The following is a 19,645-nucleotide window of genomic DNA, read 5'->3' as shown; positions in this document are numbered from 1 at the left end:
GAATGGGGTTCTTCCCACGCAATGCGATACTAATAAAATAAACGTGACAAAACTACTGCAAAAATTCATTTAATATACAAAAAAAGTGTATTTACAGATCAGACCAAACACTTCGGCTCTCGTAACATAAAAAAGCTACAAAGGTTTTTATGATATAAACTTCATTGAGTCTTCCGTGCGGCAGAGAACGTCCATCGATGGAACGGATCCACAGCACTCCGTACTCACACCCCGAACCTGAAGAGTTTTACCCCCCTCTTATTGCGTGAAACCTTTTTGAAAGGGTTAATCTCCTAGCGATGGCGGGGAGGCATTAGGGAGCGATCGGTGGCGTTGCGCGTCTCTCTGCTTTTGGAATCCTTGTACACAGCGCCGCGGACGGATGCCGAGAATTCTAGTGCAATAAAGCAAGAAGTTGCACCTTTTATACAACGTATCGGATATTTTGTATTTTTTTTGTATTACTTTGTTAAATAGAGACATGCAGCGGCGGAGAGAATTGGCCCCGATTCGCTAAAACGCTTTTTGTATTCTCGGGTGCGTTTGCGATTCTGAACTCTTTAGGTTGTAAACAGGCTCCACGGCTCTAAACGTTCATCAAGTCGACGAGGCTTTAATGAGTTCCCGTTAAATAAATGGAGGTAGGGCGTTCATAGAGTGTCCTCTGTACCAAATCACAGCATGAACGATGGGCGCAAAGTAATACGACCGTGAAACGCGCTGGGGTTCATACTTAACTACTTTTCTGGAATCCGCGGAGCAGCACCAGGTATCTGCGCATGCACGGCCATTAGGAGGAAGGGTTCCTGAGCGCACGTCATGGCTGGTTTGCGAACGTTAAATTGTTTCCTAGGAATTCATCTACATGAAGGATCGCTTTTCTTCTGTAGATACTGAATATTGTTTAATCTCCTGAGCGTAAATCCCGCACGTGGCAGGAGGCGAGTTACTGTGCCCACCATATAGAATCTATAACACCGGACTGACCGCCGGCAGGGCGCCTGCGATCTCCCCCATGTACCGCGCGGAAAGATGAAATAAACCCCCTGATCGTCTCACACGATCCCTGGAAGGTTTAAAGATTGGGATTAATACTGTTTTTTGGACACATTGTATCCACCCCCCCCACAACAAGAAATATGGCTTTGGAAACGCGTTTCACTAACATGCCACACGGTCCACACCAACCATTCAATATATATATTAAACACGATGTAGACAACCCGAAGGCTTTGTGCGCAGGTTCCTTGTGAAATCAGTGTGTGGACGAGGGGGGGGGGGGTGCATTCTCCTAAATTACATGCAAGAGCACTAACACTGACAAAGGGTTAATGGGGAGCAAGAAACCCCAGGACCAGCACCCTTCGTGGTAAAGTCATGGCTTTCTTTTCTGAGCGCCGAGGCTTCGTTTCGGCTGTTAGGGGGGGGGGGTCCTGTAACAATAATTCCCTTTAATGTGACGACGGCTCCTCCAATCGGTGCTAAAAGTCAGTTCTTGCGCATTCGCGGACCCCACTACGATGCTCCCCATGGGAGTTAAGCCATCATGTTGAGGAACTTGTTTTCCTCGGCCAGCGTGGTCAGCATGGAGCTCATGTCCCCTATGGCCATATTGCTGATGCCGGCTGGGATGGATGGAAGGGTCAGCGAGTTCCTCGGCGTGGTCAGGCGGGACGAGTTCTGAGAGAAGCTGTGAAGGAGGCCGGGGCTCAGGGTTCCTGACATGAGGCTCGAATGGTCTCCGTCATCCATTATCGCATCAAAGTCTATGACTGGAGGCTGTTCCAGGCCGTGCGAGTCCACCGTGCTGGTCACCTGATTGACCCCCGGGGATGGCATCGCTTGCACCGGCCGTCCTGAAGCGTTCAAGTCGGCTCCGAAACCCGCGTTCTGCTCATACATCTGTATTTGTCCCGTGTAATACAGCAAGCTGTTCTCTTTGGCGTTCATGCACGGCGGCGGCGGCGGCGGCTCAGACTCTGCACTGCTTCGCTTTGGAGTCGCCTCCGCCGTTTGCTGACCGGGACTCATCTCATTCGCGGAGTGCGGACTCCGCATGTAAGCGTCCTGAGGTCCGGCGTGGATACTTCTTGGTCTGGCAGGGGGACGAGGGGCAGCTGGGGGCCTTGGCTGAAACAGTCCGTGATTTAACCCTTGCCCAGAAACTGCCCCGTTATTTTGTTGCGGGGCGAACGCGTTCTGCTGGTTCTGGGCAGTGAAGGCGTTTGCTGGGTGGAGAGCCTCGCGGTTCAGGCAGAAGTTATTGGACAGATAGTTCTGAGGATTTATTCTGTGCGCCGTCTCCCGGTTCCCGTTCAGCGCCGCCTGGTGATGACTTAATGCGTTATTTTGTAAATGGTTCATTTGCAGACCGGACTTCTCCGCCATGTTATTGCAAGAGGGCGCGATCTGGCACTGCCCCTCGTTAACCCCCCTGGGGTTCTGCATGTGCGGAGGTGGATTATACCGCTGGTGGGCATTGAAATCCATGTTGGAGTTCTGGTACTGATTTATCTGCTGCTGTCTTTGCTGCGTATAATTAAACCTCTGCGCGCTCGTACCGGTATTCCTCTGAACAAACCCTGGCTGGGTCACCGACAGATTGTTCTGAGCCGCTTGGACCGGTTGCTGGTCAAAGCTTGAATACTGGCCAAAGTTCTGCTTTTGTTGCGTCACAGTTAAATTGCTTTGATTAAACGTCTGCTTTGGCATCTCCGCTGCATCCACCGTCCCTGAGCTGACCTCGTTCCACTGCACCGGCATGTTATTTTTCTGCCCTAAACATTCTCCAAAGTTTGAGAAGTCCCTGCTTGGGTCAGCCGCGGGAAGCCTGTTCTGGACGTGCGCGTTTTGACTAAACGGCTTTACGTTGCCCTGGAAATTCGGAGCGAGGTTATTATAATCCGAAGAGGGATTCTGCTCCGGTGCTCCTCGGTTTTGAGATCTGAGGTACTGAAGAACATCATCTGGAAGAACAAGGTCGTCATCTCCAACTGGAACGTCCACATCAGCTGACACGGCTTCCATGATGACGTTCTCGCTAATGCTGGGTGGCCGGGGAGAATAGACTTGTCTGTGAAGGTTTCCATCAGAACGGTTGTACTGCTGAAGTCCACCGTTCCTCCGTTCCATAGCTGGTGGTGGATGTAGGGTATTCATGCTGTGGAAGCGCTGAGCCCTTGGGAGAAGCTGGTTATCAAGTCCACCGGCCCTCCTGACCGGGTCGCTAGCACGTCGGGAGCTGTTCCCTGGAATTTCGTGAGGATACATGGGTAGTAGATGATTCCCACCTCCATCGCTGCATCTCCTCGGGCCTCCGGTCTGCCTGAATGGCGGTGGCACAAAGTCGGGTCCATCCAGCAGGGACACCTTGTTCCTCAAGCTCATTCTTTCCATGTTGGGAAGAGGCGTTGGCGGGGGGCCCCCGGTTGCAGCTGCATACTTTGCCTTTAGCCGGTACTGCTGGGCGGGCGTGAGGTTGAGCAGGGCCGGGAGGCCGCTGTGCTGGCTGGCATCACTTGATCTTCTGGACGCATCGGTGGAGATAGGGTCGTAAGAATCGGCAGAGCTGGCGTTGTTCGGTCGCCCGCCAAACTGCGAGGCTTCACTCGAGCGACGGCTAGAAAAATACGGGGAGATCCCGGAGGACCTGCGGCTGGCGTAGGCAGAGCTGATCGTGCTGGTCGTGCTATCGCGGCGCTCGTTCAGCTGGTTCAGGACGGTAATGTCGTTCATCGAAAAATCCGTGATTCGGTGGGTGGGAATCAGACTGCTCGGGACACCGGTGTTCTCAATGAAAGGGCCTGAAAAAGGTGACAAATGACCCAATTATTGTCTAGAACATATAACACATCCCATAATATTCTGCAAGGAGTTAATCGTTACACGGAACGCACGGGTCAAGTAAAAAGTCACGAAGCTCAAGAAAGAGTCGAATTTCTGGGTAAAGAGGAATGTGTGGGACCTCTAGCCGTAAAAGTACAGATAGGTAAATATGTATTTATGGGGGGTCTGATAGATGATGGAGGTTCTGTGAAGGTTCTAATACAGAATGTGGGTTCTGTGAAGGTTCTAAAGCAGAATGCATACTTTGTGTAGGCTCTAATGCAGAATGTGGGTTCTGTGAAGGTTCTAATATGGAATGTGGGTTCTGTGAAGGTTCTAATATGGAATGTGGGTTCTGTGAAGGTTCTAATATGGAATGTGGGTTCTGTGAAGGTTCTAATACAGAATGTACATCTGTTTGGGCTGCTCCCAATACATCATCCCAGCTCATCAACCAGCTACAGATTTTTGCATCTAAAACAGCATTCAATGGTTGAGGACACCTTGTCTAGAATGTCAGCTCTGTGGGATAGTGATAGGGACTGAATCTGCGATTGGCACCCCCCGGGTAGCCCGGCACATACCGTTTCCTGAGATAGCCGGCAGCTTGGTGTTCCTGGCAGGCGGGTTCATGAACGAGCAAGATTCCTTCACGGTCTTGAGTTTCTCTTTCTTGAGCTGCTCCAGCCTCTGCACCACGGTGCCGCCATGTTTCCTGAGCTGAAGGCCGACCCCGGCATTTCCACAGGAGACGGTGGAATCCACCACGGGGCTGGTGTCCTCCAGACCAAAGATGTCTTCCAAGCCTCCCTCTCCATGCAGTTCTATTCCGCTGTCAGGATTGTGGGAGCTGCCAAGCGGAGACGGCTCACTGCTGCAGGACGATTGGCCTCCAGGGCTGGACTGGTGGAGCTGGGAAGCAGAAAATATACGGTTAACTCCGAGCCAATTGACCGCACCGGCACATGCGCGGTAATCTGACGGCATGAGGGCCACAACAATAATGGAAACATCTGCCGAGCCTCTACATGGTGCGAAAATGTATGGGTGAAGAGCATCTCGGACGGACGGACGGACGGACGGTGCGCATGGAACCAAGCAATGACACGATGTGTGCCGAGAGACAAGGACCAGCAAAACAGGAGCAAATCTGAAGCAAGGGCTAACTGTGGAGTAATTCGCATTAACATTCCATCAGTATCCATGGCAACTGCTACCCAATGTAGCACCTCGATTCAGAATTGTTGTTCTGTTGCTTTGATCGATATGGACCTCAGACTGTGTTCGGCTCTGAATATTCGTCACAGGGAGAGATGTATAAAATGTTGCTGTTTTAGTATAAATTAACGTATTTAGCGTTTGTATTCCCCCCCCCCATTTTTTTTTATCAGTTGCTCCCAAATAGTGATCGGCAAGCAGTAAAATACCTGAGATCGCCTTGTTGCCCCATAATACCCCGAGGCCCTGTTGTTGGATATTAGAACCCACAGATGGTTTTATTTGGGTATAAAGGTATCAATATTTGCATTATTTGTACATCTCCCCGCTGTATGCATGCGATGTCCGTCTCACCTGGGAAAGCTCTGTCCTTAGGAGATTTCGTTACGGGGACAGAGAAAGCGATAGAAGAGGTTAGTGAAAGAAAGACTTTTGGACGTATCGTATATACCGTATCTATCTATATATATCCTTTTTGGATTTCGGCTGCGGGAATTTGACTCGTTTGGTTTTGAGTATGAGTGCGGAGTGTAGAGGAGTGCGGAGTGCGGAGTGCATTTAAAGCAAAATTATGGATCCCAGGCGGGTCGTTGAAGCAAGTCCAAGATTCCGTGTATTTCATTTCAGCTGCACCCAGCATCACAACGGTTAATGTTTAGGATGCCAACAGCATCAGCCGCGGCTGCTCGTTAAATCTCATCTGCACGACCCATAAAATTTCACATCCTCTCCTTTCAGACCCGATGGTTGTAAACACGCATTTCATCCCCGTTTAACGGCCGCGCCGGGTGACAGCTTAAAAAGCAGCCGTTTACATTTGGCGAAAACCAAGAGAGTTCGTATCTGCCCCGGACCCGGCGAGAGGGGGCATAATGAGGTTCCGGGGGGGGATAATGAGGTTCGGTGTGTGTGTGGGGGGGATAATGAGGTTCCGTGTGTGTGGGGGGGATAATAAGGTTCCGTGTGTGTGGGGGGGATAATAAGGTTCCGTGTGTGTGTGTGTGTGTGTGGGGGGGATAATGAGGTTCCGTGTGTGTGTGTGTGTGGGGGGATAATGAGGTTCCGTGTGTGTGTGTGTGTGTGTGGGGGGGGGATAATGAGGTTCCGGGGGGGGATAATGAGGTTCGGTGTGTGTGTGGGGGGGATAATGAGGTTCGGTGTGTGTGTGGGGGGGATAATGAGGTTCCGTGTGTGTGGGGGGGATAATAAGGTTCCGTGTGTGTGTGTGGGGGGGATAATGAGGTTCCGTGTGTGTGGGGGGATAATGAGGTTCCGTGTGTGTGTGTGTGTGGGGGGGGGGGATAATGAGGTTCCGGGGGGGGATAATGAGGTTCGGTGTGTGTGTGGGGGGGATAATGAGGTTCCGTGTGTGTGGGGGGGGATAATGAGGTTAAGTGTGTGTGTGGGGGGGGGATAATGAGGTTCCGTGTGTGTGTGTGTGTGTGTGTGTGTGGGGGGGGGGGATAATGAGGTTCCGTGGAGGGGGATAATGAGGTTCCGTGGGGGGCACTCACCATGCTGTCCTCGGTCTTTATGGTTCTGCCGTGGAACGCATCCCCCTGGGCTCTGGAGCCGCTGTTTGCGTCCGATTGATCTCCATGGATTCTGTGGTTGGTGCCGGCTTCGTTGTCCCCGTTTTCCTTGGGGCCGGGTCTGGATACGATGTCATTGCGCTGCTTCTTCGTGACATGCGCTTCCGGGCCGTGTACGGTTTTAACGTGTTTCCTGAGAGAGCTGGGGTCCGTGTACCGCTTCGTGCAGCCGGGGATTTTACAGATATATGGCTTCTGCAATAGCGAGAGAAATGGACTGTATTTGTAAATGTATTAGAGAGTCAGAGTGAGTGAGTGTTAGTGCATGGTGTTAGTGTGAGTGAGTGTTACTTTATGGTGTTAGCATGAGTGTGTGTTAGTGCATGGTGTTAGCGTGAGTGTTAGTGTATGGTGTTAGCATGAGTGTGTTAGTATATGGTGTTAGTGTGAGTGTGTGTTAGTGCATGGTGTTAGTGTGAGTTCATGTTACTGTATGGTGTTAGTGTGAGTGTGTGTTAGCTGATGGTGTTAGCATGAGTGAGTGTTAGCGCATGGTGTTTGAGTGTGCGAGAGGATGCTGTTAGTTTACAATCTAGAAGGAATGAAAGCCGAGACGGATTCTCACCTCGTTGGAATGGGTCCGGTTCTGGTGCTTGGCGCGGTCCGAAGCGTTGGAGAACGCCTTATTGCACCCCTCGTGCTCGCAGACGTAGGGCTTCTCCCCCGTGTGGGAGCGTAAGTGCGTTTTTAGGTTCTCCAGCCGGGAATAAGCTTTAAAGCAGCCCTCAAACTACAAAAAAACCCGAAAAAGTAGAATTAACGGAAATGTCTGCGTCTTTAAACTTAACAACACGACGCGTTCGGGAGCTTTAAAGACGCAAAACCCCTTCTCCGGGTAGTGGCTACTTGAACCTACTACCCTAGGTCCCTTCATGTTACCTATGGCCTACTTTTTGATACGCCGCTGTGAGACGAGCTCACATTTAATACAGCATCGAAGGTGTCATAATTACGCTTCATGGACATCCATGTCTCTAGTGTTTAGACCACAGACCCAGACCTGGTAAGGGTTGCATCCGAAGTACACTGATACCCCTTTAACCCCCAACATCAAAACTTAGTGCGCATGGAACATCAGTGAGCAAACAGTTAAACTGAGACCCCAAATGAGGAGAAGTGGGATGAATAGTTCCTGACACCCCCGAGCCTCCCACAGCGACACAGCGGTCTCCTAAGCTGCTGGAATTGCATCCTACTTAGTGGCTGATTGATTCCCGGCATTACCGCACCCCCCGGGAGACGGTTCTTATTACTAACACCCCCACGGTGGAGACTAAGTACCCCTTCCTGGGATCCCTGCTCGAGAGGCAGTTAATAAAGGCGTTATTGCCCCCCTGGGCGCTGTCACCCTGGGATATATTCGCAGCTGCTGAGCGGGGCAGTTTGGCTCGTGGAGTAGCTTACGGTGCATTTATGAGGCTTCTCCCCCGTGTGTCTTCTCATGTGAACCACGAGCATGTACTGCGCTTTGAACGGCTTCTGCTCCCGCGTGCAGTCCTGCCAGCGACACACAAACTCCTTCTTCTCCCCGTGGATGTGCTCGTTATTGATGTGCTGCGCATGGAGAACAGACGAGAAAAATGACGCCCGAGAAAAAAACGCATAGAAATCCACTCATCTCCGGCACTAAATCGCACGTTTTTTACTCCACGTTCCTGCAGAGGAATTAGGAACGGAGTGCGCGGTAAATCAGCGCCGGCTCTCCCGTAAAACCCTCTTTTATGTCACAATGTTTCATTTTTAAGGATAAAATGTATCCAGAATAACCCGGCAGCCGTTACAATTCTACCGATGGGCTTAAATTCATACAAGTTTATTAGAATCGGGATTTCACCAAATTTCACCTCTGTCCTCAGGCAGAGAGGTATTAAATACATTTGTTTTGGTGTAGAGATAAATGGAACAGCCTCCCAGCAGAGGTGGTAGAGGGTAGTACAGTGAGGGTATTAAACATGCATGGGATAGACATACGGCTCCTGAATCTAAGACGAGACCAACGACTGGTTAAGGTTTGAGTCTTTACAGCAGGAGAAACGGGCGACTAGACGGGGGCCGGATGGGGCCGATCTGCTGGCGAGGTTCTCCGTTTCTATGACACGGATGCATTAAAATCACCCCTGAGGGCTCTGATTTGGGGCCCTTCGCTGACAGACGCCCCGGAGATGTTCTGTATATATGGGGGGGCATACATTGCATTAACCATTTAAACCCCGGAGTCCTCACATGTACAAGCTGCTCCTGCGTGTCGTACTCCTTCCTGCACGAATCCCAATGGCAGTTTGTCTCGTAAATGACCTCCGGCTCCTGCCTGCATTCATCCTTATCCAGGTCTTCCTTCAGCTCCGTCAGAGGATCCTACGGTGCGTAACAGACGCGGTCAGGAGACCCCGAGGAGGGTACGGACCCCCCCCCCCCCGATTTACCCCAAACACAAAACCAGAACTCAACTAAACTAAAACTAAACTAAATCAACTAAAAATAAGTCTCCTTTTGGGAGATTTTGCTTGAAAATGTTTGGTGCGGCGGAATAAAAGACCCCAGAGTGTATTAGTGGTTTTATAAATATATGTTTTTGATATAATGTTTCTGCATCCCCCCCCCCGGACCACCCCGTCTCCGGTTACCGGAGGGCTCGGCGAGTCTCTCCTCTCCGCTTCCTCCTCCGTCTTCACTTTATGGCGCTTCTGGATCACTTGGTTGACGGTGCTGCTCACGGCCGACTCGCTGCTCGGTTTGTTCTGGAAGATCGCAGGTTAAATCCGTTACCCCACGTCCCCGGAATTTCCTCCCAGATCAGAGGGTGAAGCCCATGACTGGATCCGTTGCCCACATCCTTGCCCATACCCTGTTTAATTGCCCCGGCATACCCTGCTGGCACCTTGTCTGATGAGTGATAAACGGTAACTGCCCGGCACTTGGGGGGTTAATTACAAAGCGCCTGTGCCCTTTACGTTGTTTCATTGATTCGATGATGTCATACAAGCTTTTTTTTTTAAATAACTTTGTTTTTGACTTGTTATTTTTAGATAAGCGGGACGGTGACTTACCGGCACGGATTCGGCAGCAGAACGACCGTTCCCGTTGGCTGCGGGAGCCGGATTGGCCGTCGGGAGCGCCCCCTGCTGGCGCGATGCGAAGGTGGGCGATGGGTGAATCAGGGGCGCGTGTCCAAAGGAAGAGCTCAGGCTACGCTGCTGGGTCAGGAGCTGCTGGTACGCCGCGGGGTTAATGGGGTGAGTGAAGCCGAAGGCCGGGCTGGAAAACGGAAAGAGAGATTAGAAACGCGGCGGCCCACGGCGGCAACAGAACGACACCGGGGGGCTTCACAGCGATGCGGCCCCCGCGGCATCGGTTCTCGGGCTCCTCACCTTATAGCCCCGGCTGATAAGTGCCCGTAGGAGCCGCTGGCCGCCGAGCTGCTCCTGGAGTTGTTGATATACGCCACCAGGGAGTTGGGAGAGGTCCGGATCATGGTCTGCAGGTCGATGCTGGCGTCGGAGAGCGGGGAGATGGAGAGGGCGCGCTTCCGGCTCAGTCTGGGGGTCAAACGCGGACTCGAAAACCGCGACACTGCGGAAAAAAACAGCGAAGGGTGAAGATTTTATTAATAATAACCGTGACGAGCCCCAAAATAAAGCCGACGGATGCCTCCTCGCATATATAATCTATATAATGCTGCAGGATGAGGGTGCTGAGAGTGGGAGGTCCGCAGATCACTCTTTTACATTAGTGAGCAATCTACGATCAGGAAGCGTAAGCTTATATCGTTGGGGTTGAGAGCCGCGCTGGCCGCGCGGATGAATGCCATCTTCCCGTTTACGCGACGGAATTAGCGCAGCGGCGCTCTCTATTGAGATAAAAGATCTAGAATTACAGAAATGCAGCCGCTGAAGTAACCCGTCGGGGATCGGGGCCCGCAGCCCCCTGCAACGAGGGCGATGACAGCGATCAGGGAAACATTGTAACCGCGATGACAGAAGAGTTACACGCATCGCCCCTCATTCTTACGCAGGAGAGACCGCCGAGTATCAGCGAGGGAATGAACATTATCTACAAATGGAACGATAACAAGAAACATACAAAAGGGGCAGCTGTCCCCCCACCATTTACCGGGAAACATGCTTTTTGATGTGCCACGTTAGATCACGCGTGTGCATATATACATGTAAACACGGCTCCCGCTCAGATTTACACGGATCGGGAAGCAAAGTATTTCCATGCGGTTTCCTGCATTTGCGTCTCCCCCGATCTTTCGCTCCATTAGCCGGATTCCTCTCCGTTACCCCCCCCCGGGGGGCGCCGTTTATTAATGTGCCGCTTCCCTGACAAATTATTAAACACAAAGAAAAACCTGGAACCATTTTTTTCTCCGCTCTTTTGCGGTGATTTATTCCTCCCCGCGCCGCGTTTAGTCACCGGCTCTATTAATACGGACCCTTCCCAGACGCTGCAGATCCGCCAAGACTAATTACTGTACGTATCGCAAAGACAAAGCCCCCGCAGGACCACCGTACATAATTTATTTCACGTATCATACTGTAAGACCACCGTAAATCGGCTTTAAATCACTTTATTTGGCTGATTCAAAGTCTAAAGCTCGCGAGAGACGTTTTACTATACTGAGACTGTGGTAGATACATGGAGCAGCCTCCCAGCAGAAGTGGTAGAGGCTAATACAGTGAGGGAAGGTTTGAGTCTTTACGGCAGGGACAATGGTCTGACTAAACGGGCCAAATGGGGGCGAGGGCGCTTTGGAAGCCAGGACTGTCCGGGGCTCTAAGCGATGATTTTGGTAAACGGGGGTTCTGGAAGTTCGGACGGATGCGCCGACCAGCAGAGGCCATCAGTCTCGTCTCTTACAGATGGGGAGGAAGGAGAGGATCCCGCGCTGTCTGTTGGTGGAACAGTCGCTGTATTTACTGCAAATTGTGGAGGAAATCCTGAAACCGCATCGGGGAGACGCGAAAGCAAAAAATAATAAAAATTCAGCTCCCCGGCCTGTCTGACCCAGAAAGGGCTAGTGAGTGAGCGCCAAGCTCTGTGTGCCTGAGTGCCAGTGCCTTTGTGAGTGCGTGCCTCTGTCTGAGTGTCTCTGTGAGTGAGTGTCTCTGTGAGCGAGTGTGTGTGAGTTAGTGTCTCTGCGAGTGAGTGTCTTTGTGAGTGTGTGTCTCTGTGAGTGAGTGTGTGTGTGTCTCTGTGAGTGTGTGTGAGTGAGTGTCTCTGCGAGTGAGTGTCCCATTCGGTGCTCATATTGAAGCTGCAGTCCCACTGGCAGATGCTTCCGTTTGCTCCGACGTCTCAGGCCCTCCACAAACATTACCACGGGGGTCTCACAGGACACAGCTCTGCCTTCTTACCCCTTGGGGATGATGAGGACGGTCAGGGCGTTGCTTTCTTAACCCTCTGCGTTCCGGACAGATGGCGATGACCGTAAAGAACTTTACGGGAAAAAAATAGCTGTCCAGTTGTGAAAAGCTCATTTTTTAATGACTGTGAATAAAAGCCTCCGCTGCCCCCACAAAGAAGAGCAGTGTCATCGGCCCGTGCCGGCAGCCAAGGGGTTAATGCCGCTCACACAGCCGCCTTGTCCTGCTGGAGATTTAAACTGCGGCTCCAACCCAAACAGCAGCCGAATTTGATTTGGCGGAAACCCCGCGGAGGGCCGCGCTCGAGATGCCCAAAAGAAAAAAAAGAAAAAATAATAAAAAGTCCTAAGGAGAACACGGAACACGGAACACGGAACACGGAACACACGCAGAGCCTTTCCATGTTATTTCTGCTCCTTTTTTAAAAAAAAAATAAAAGCGAGCGGAGAATTTTATGGGGGCGAAACCCGCTCTGGGCCCCTGGGCCATTCTATAGAATAACTTTAGGCAAAGTGTAAACCCCCCCCCCCACCGAGAGGTGGCATTTCATACCGGGGAGAGATATTTCTGTGCATGCGCAGCGTGGCCGGGATGTAAACACCGAGTGATTTATGTGACAATACGGGAGAATTTTTTTCTTGGCAGCGGCTCGAGGCGCATGGAGCCTGAGGTCACGCGAGGCCTTCCTTCAGCATTAATACGGAGCAAACCCCCCGACGTGCAAAGACAAGAAGGACCCATGGGGAGACCCGCGGGACCGGTGGGCAGGAAGCGGTACGCACTATGACCCTTCCACGCCATGCCAGTCCATGGCAACGTTGGGCCAGGTCGAAGGTTACAGCGGATCACTAGATCCCATACCGATCCCAAAACGATATGAAATGAATAAAAGTGTTTAATAAAACCTATTCTCTCCCAAATACGGATCCGCTAAAGATTTTGTACGCTTTGTGACCCTCGGAGGTTTGACGCCTCGTTACCCAGCGGAACGCGCCGGGTTACACTGTTACCGGGTAAGCCCAGCGATTTTAGGGTAAGTTTAAGGATAATAAGTAAAAGAACTCCAAAAAAACGTAAGAATTCCTGGTGGGTGAAGTCCTGGAATCTGGCTTAGTTTTGGGTAATTATCGGTCGTTATTATTGCCGGGAATCGGGATCTTTTTAGGCTTTTTTGTATATTTTAAGTTCCAGAAGCTGCCGGAGTCTTTTAGTTTCAGAATGAGTGACGCTGAACAAAGTTTCATCCGGAGCCGGCGGCCGAGCTGCTCTGACTGAGAGAAACGCCAATTAAAATAAAAAAATATAGTTAAATGTAAAAAAACCCAAAATGTGACGGTTTTGTGGCGCAGGCCGATGTCCCGGCTCCGGTTCGCAGGGGGGGGGGCGGGGGTTGCATGTCTGTCATTCCGCTCCTTGCTGCAGATAATTAACCCCGAAGAGTTCCTTGTTTGCTTTTGGTTTTAAGGAACACGCGGCGGCCGGCGAGATTGATTGGAGCCGTCAGATGAAGGCTGACGAGCCGGCAGCGTAATGTGAGAGGTCCTTGTGAAAACAAGGGTCTCTGTCCCGGTCACGGGGTAACCCTATACACGCCGAACACCAGGAAGCAATCGGCAGCATTTCTGAACAATACGAAACATTGTGCGGACGCGGGGGGGGGTGTGTGCGGGGGGGGGGGGGACGGCTATTTGTCGCGATGAAAATTCCACCTTTCTATGGGGGGGGGGGGGGGGCTGTGGACGAGGTCAACCTCCGTAAAAATACATCCATGTTTTGCTAAATCAAAGCAACGTCTCTCCTTCCACTTCCCAAATATTGTGAAAGGGTTCGCCGGATCCCTCCTCTTCCTGTTCGCTCGCTCGTTTGGAAAACTGGTGCAGGACTCGAGATAGATTTCTCTATTTGTATAATTTACACGCGTGATGTACGGACGGCGGGGAAAGCATCTGGCATGCTAAACGGAGGCTGTCGAGCTCCAGTATGTTCGGGGGGGGGAGGGTTCTGGGTGCAGACCAGCGGACGCACGATACGGCACAAGCGCGCAGCCCACCCTAACACTTACCGTCCATGGGGCTGAGGTAATCGTGCAAGTGGGTGGCAGCGCCCGCTGCTCCGCTCTGCATCAGGAGTTCTCCGTAGGGACTGGGGTGGCCAGCCAAGAGGGTCATCTGGTGGTAGTAGTCGGCGGGGTTGGTGCCAGGTGGCGGAGGAGCCAAGCCAAAGATCCCCCGTTCCTTTAAGTGCTCGTGAGCCGCTGCAAGAAGAGAGAAAGAGGCGACGTTACTGCCTCCTCGGCCATTTGGAAGCGTTTTGGGGGGGGGTAATGAGGTTCTGTTTATCCAGCAGGATACGGGGTCAATTCACTATTTTCACCATCAGTGAAATGTTAATGGGGGTCTATTTTTAGCTCTCGGCAGACCCCTCTCCCCAGGAAGCGGCTCGTCTCCCCCTCTCATTGCAAATCAAACCATGAACAGCTCGAGATTTTATACGAAACGGCCCAACCCCTCCAACAAAAAGCGCAGAATCTGCCCTATATGTAACGGTCGGTTATATTTGTAGCTTTTTTTTTTTTTACACATCTTTATCCAGCGAGAAAGATATCGGGCGCTGCGCCTATAATCCCCCGGGACGTATCTGTACGTCGTCCCCAACTCGTTACACGGAGTATTCGACAAACTGGGAATATTTGGATAGAGACAAATTAACCATTTGCAGCGAAGACACATCCGGGTATATATATATATATATATATATATATATATATATATATATATATAATGTCCTATACGTAATTACACGTTATATAAATATATATAGAATGTCCTATATGTTATGACGCATTAGGAATACTTGTATAAGAAAGGCAATCATTCTTTGGGCCCCCTTCCCTCCAGCTGTTTTCAGGTCACAACTCACATCATCCTCAGCCAACCAGCGGAGCGCAGTAAGTCAGTGAGACACCCAACAGTTCCAACATGGACAAGAGAAGGATGGGGAGAAAACCCCGCTCTCGGTCTCTTGGACGACTGCAAACGCGCATGTACCCTGGGCATGGCTCGGGCCGCTGAGAGTTGCAGTCCAACAACAGCTGGAGGGCCGCCCGCTCCCCGGGTGTGATGTCAGGCAAGCGCTTGTCGGCAGCGATGTGAAGGGAGACGCATGGAGCTGGGATCTGCTGAAAGGAAAGCACCTCGGGCTCCGGCTCCCTGAAAGCTTTTCCGCTGCCAGACACAACAGCTTTCGCACAGCTGCAACCCTTCAGACCTACGGCAGGGGCCGAGAGGGGCCGCCGCCGCCAAAATAAACCGCTGTCCACATCCATTCAGGGCAAAAAACTCATCCGATCGGGGCGGGAGTCAGAAGCCGGCGGGAGACACGAACCATTTGCTCTACCGAATACTCGATTAACCCCGCGCCGCCCGCGGCTGTCACACAAAAGCATTATTAACTAAGTGAGGTTTAGGTCGCGGAGATTCTGCTTTTGTAGCAGACGCCGGGTAATTGTCCTCCGAGACCCGCCGTAACCTGACGGAGAATCCGACGCCGGAGGTCCGGCTGGCAAACGTTCCCGATCTATACATCCGCGAAGAACGTATAGAGAGAGGGAGTAAAGTCACATGATCCGACCGGCACGCGTTAGTCGACGCAGCGATCCGCTTACCTTCTGCCGGGCTCAGCCCTCGAGCCGCCGAGATCACCGACAGGGTGGGACTGTTGTGCACCGAGCGCAGGTAATGCTCCATGTGGGGGCTCATGAAGTGGTGGCTATGGCCGAATTCCGAGGTTCCCATGGAGTGCGGAGACAGGCGGATTAAGGAAATGTCCGAAATAACAGGGCTGCCGCTGAGATTCGGAGGACTGTGGAGAGAGAATTTTATTAGCCTTTTTACAACACTCTATTTTTACTTTACTCAGAGGGTGGTAGATAAGCGGAACCGCTCACCGGGAGAGGTGGTAGAGGGTAATACAGTGAGGGAATGTAAACATGCATGGGATAGACATACAGCTCCTGAATCTAAGACGAGACCAACGACTTCTATTTCTCTGCCGGCATCACCCGACGGGAGATACGGTCAAAGCCGCTCCAGATCCCCTGCTTTGGCCATTTAACCTCCACTTGGGAGCAGCCAAGAACGCACACGGAACCGGAGAGCTTCCAGGGCAAACTGGGAACATTATGGAGGGTAACTGGGAACATTATGGAGGGTAACTGGGAACATTATGGAGGGTAACTGGGAACATTATGGAGGGTAACTGGGAACATTATGGAGGGTAACTGGGAACATTATGGAGGGTAACTGGGAATATTATGGAGGGTAACTGGGAACATTATGGAGGGTAACTGGGAATATTATGGAGGGTAACTGGGAACATTATGGAGGGTAACTGGGAACATTATGGAGGGTAACTGGGATAAAAGTAACCAGCTGGAACAGAAGTTCCATTTTCTGGCTCAAGAAGGAGCCTGGTGGGATCCAGTAAAGGCAGAGTTATAGTGACCGGGGGGGGGGGTAGGGGGTACAGCGGAATATCCCGGGGACACCGAAAAACCCTCCAAAACATGTTTAGGGCGACGTGCGCAGAACCAGCACTGATCATTCCCACATGTGACCCTGTCCCCGCTGCCCGGCCCGTACGCCCGGAGGAGGCGTTAATTACCCGCACCCCCTGCCTGTTACACGAATTACCGCGCAGGTGCAGCCCGGGGGGGGATTACGCCGCTCCGCTGGTGAAAAGTCACATTGTTGTGTTTTTAGCCCCTTCGTGTCTCCGGCACCTCATTCCGGCCCCGACTCGGCTCAGAGGGGCTCAGCCTGACGCTTTAACCCCTCCTCTGCCAAACTGTGCTTTTTGGTGAAATTTCTTCTTTTACTAAATCTTTAGATATATTTTTTGATTCACATTCCTGCCCAGCGCCTCGTTAGGTTTTGATTGAGAGCTCTTGGAACAAGGAAGCCATTTCTCCGGAGCGCGGAGCGGGGATGCGGCTGCGATTCACGGAGCGAGCGAGTAATCTCGGCTCTCTTGTACTTACACGGCTTAACATGCAAGCAAACATTAATTACTGGCGGCTCGTAATTTATTACCGTCGCCGGCCTTACAGGATGTGATTAAACACTTTGTCCAAACTCACGCTTTGTGTAATTATTTGCCCCGCGTTCCGAGAGACGGGAATCTCCGCTCAGCAAACAGATCAGAGAGAAAGAGAGACAGAAATATATATAGAGAGAGAGAGACAGAAATATATAGAGAGAGAAAGAGAGACAGACATAAATATATAGAGAGAGAGATAGCAAAAGAGAGAGAGAAATATATATAGAGAGGGAGATAGAGAAATAGAGAAAAAGAGAGAGAGAGAGAGAGAGAGAGAGAGAGAGAAGGAAAAAGAGAGAAAAAAAGAGAGACAGAAAGATATATATATAGAGGGGGAGAGAGGGAGAAAGAGAGAGAGAGAGACAGACAAAAGGAGACAGAAAGAGATATATATATACAAAAGAGAGAGAGAGCGAGACCCACGTACCCCACGGACATTTATTAGTTAATGTCGTTTGTTCTCCAGTTCTTACCCAATTCCGCTACATAGTAACAGATTTCTGGTGAAGCTGCGAGTACACCTTTATTTATTATTATTATTGTTATTATTATTATTGTTATTATTGTTATTATTATTGTTATTATTATTATGATTATTATGGTTATTATTGTTATTATTATTGTTATTATTGTTATTATTATTATTATTGTTATTATTATTATGATTATTATGGTTATTATTATTATTATTGTTATTATTGTTATTATTATTATTGTTATTATTATTGTTACAATCTCTATATATCTGAAATTCTACAATGAAGACAACACAGAAATGCTTTGATAGAAACCCAGAAACCGCCAACAGATCGGCCCCCGGCGGCCCCCGTCTAGTCGCCGGTTTCTTGTTGGTCTCGTCTTAGATTCAGGAGCCGTATGTCTATCCCATGCATGTTTAATCCCCTCACTGTATTACCCTCTACCACTTCTGCTGGGAGGCTGTTCCACTTATCCACCACCCTCTCAGTAAAGTAGATAAAAGTAGTAAATGTGTAACTCCCAATACTTTGTTTTAGGTGGGAAAGGTGTTTCCAGTCTTTCCAGCCCGCAGCGAGTCGGGGTCCTTGGTACGCAGCCTGACGTGTAGCGGCAGGCAGATCTCCCACCCCCATGACGCACACCTCATGTGATTAGGTGTATATGGGGGCCGGCGTGACGCGGACAGCTGGGACGGGGGTTGATGTATGAGGGTCCCGCGTCCCCCTCGCATCACATTAATCACCAGAGCGAAAGAGCAGACAAGTTATTTTTCTTAACAAACATTCCCTCTGACTGACGCGTTGATAAATCGCATCCGCTCCGCGGGGGGGGGGGGGGGGTTCAGCGCCAAAAAAGTTACCCCAAAAACACAGAAATAAGAAACATGAATAACGGATTCTATAACGAGATCAGGAATGTTAGATTTATATGGAGTGAATGGTGCCGAGTCGCCAAAAGGGGGGCTTTCATTGTGGGGGGGTCAGAGGTTGGGGGGCTATTTGGGTAACTAAGTGGGGCATTTAGAAGAAGAATAATGGGGGTTATTGGACACGCATGATCCTCACCCGTGGATGGCGTGTATCCCGTGCGCCTCGTAACGATAACGGCCTTCCTGGTGCCTCACATCGATCGGGAATGGAGCGTGAAACGCGGGGAAGACGTGAGCTGGAGCTGCGGAGACAGCAAAACACAAACATTAATCCGCGCGATCAGATTCAGGAGCCGGATGCCACGCATGTCTAACCCCCCCACTGTATTACCCTCTACCACTTCTGCTGGGAGGCTGCTCAACTTATCTCCCACCCTCTCAGTAAAGTAAAACTCCCTTCCATCTCAGCCTCCGACGCCCTAGTGTTGGATCCGGGTCTCTCGAGTATAAATACGTTCGGCTCTCAGTCTGGGGACAGCGTAGTTATTTCGGGTCAGATAAATTTCTGACGGGGCGTGGAATGGAATTTTTACCCATTTCGGGTTTTATTTCCTCGTATTGCGCATGAGCTCCGCACCGGCCCCCAGCAGACATGCGCCGCGCGGGGATAAACGCTCAGCGGGAACCGGCTCCGGCACAACACGTTCTAGAGTGAGGGCCACAGCTGGACAGGCTGGGTTTAAAGCCTCTCCCCATCCAGGAGCCCCAAACCCTCCGCCAGTTCCGGCACTGAAGGGGTTACACGGATCGGGGTGGAATCTGGCGTTCCCATGAATTCGGGGCCGGATCGCGGATTTATCGCCCGGATACGCTTGGATTCGGCCACCTGTCCGGCATTCTTCCCACACTGAGGAATGCGGCGGAAAAGTGAAATCGCGGCTTCGCCCGGCGCATGTCCAGCCCCCGAGCAGCTGCCACGGAGCGAGGGGTTACTCCGGGCAACATGCGCCACCCGGCTGCACAATACAGTGCATTAACCCTCAAAATCACCCTGCTGCGCTACAATCTCACCACGTTGCACTCAGCCGCACACTCAGCCGTGCACTCACAATATCACACACTCACAGTATCACACTCAGCCGCCCACTCGTCGCGTCACACACCCACATTGTCGCACACTCACCCGCGCCGCACACTCA

The 19,645-nt window shown here is 51.1% G+C and overlaps 1 protein-coding gene across 1 annotated transcript; it reads right to left on the bottom strand.

Annotated features, from left to right (window-relative positions):
* Positions 1 to 1,536: 1,536 nt before the first annotated feature.
* Positions 1,537 to 18,734, bottom strand: LOC149281317 (transcription activator GLI2.L-like). Its single transcript, XM_089499445.1, has 12 exons — positions 18,643 to 18,734; positions 15,666 to 15,862; positions 14,064 to 14,255; positions 10,004 to 10,205; positions 9,683 to 9,890; positions 9,260 to 9,373; positions 8,859 to 8,990; positions 8,040 to 8,189; positions 7,201 to 7,365; positions 6,558 to 6,830; positions 4,410 to 4,737; positions 1,537 to 3,803 (listed from the first exon to the last, which is right to left on the bottom strand). The coding sequence occupies exons 2-12, from the start codon at positions 15,793 to 15,795 to the stop codon at positions 1,537 to 1,539; spliced, it is 4,161 nt and encodes a 1,386-aa protein (XP_089355571.1). The 5' UTR covers positions 15,796 to 15,862; positions 18,643 to 18,734.
* Positions 18,735 to 19,645: the final 911 nt, after the last annotated feature.

The sequence above is a fragment of the Sceloporus occidentalis genome, unplaced genomic scaffold, assembly GCF_023333645.1.
Source record: "Sceloporus occidentalis isolate IW3139 unplaced genomic scaffold, rSceOcc1.0.p SCAF_136, whole genome shotgun sequence".
In the NCBI taxonomy this organism is placed as follows: Eukaryota; Metazoa; Chordata; class Lepidosauria; order Squamata; family Phrynosomatidae; genus Sceloporus; species Sceloporus occidentalis.
This window is presented reverse-complemented; position numbering and strand designations above follow the sequence as displayed.

Coding starts and splice junctions, on each gene's coding strand:
- LOC149281317 (XM_089499445.1), bottom strand. CDS start 15,795: ATGGGAACCTCGGAATTCGGCCATAGCCACCACTTCATGAGCCCCCAC. Junction 9,374..9,682: donor CTGCTGCCGAATCCGTGCCG/GTAAGTCACCGT, acceptor GCGATCTTCCAG/AACAAACCGAGCAGCGAGTC. Junction 4,738..6,557: donor TAAAGACCGAGGACAGCATG/GTGAGTGCCCCC, acceptor TCTGCTTCCCAG/CTCCACCAGTCCAGCCCTGG.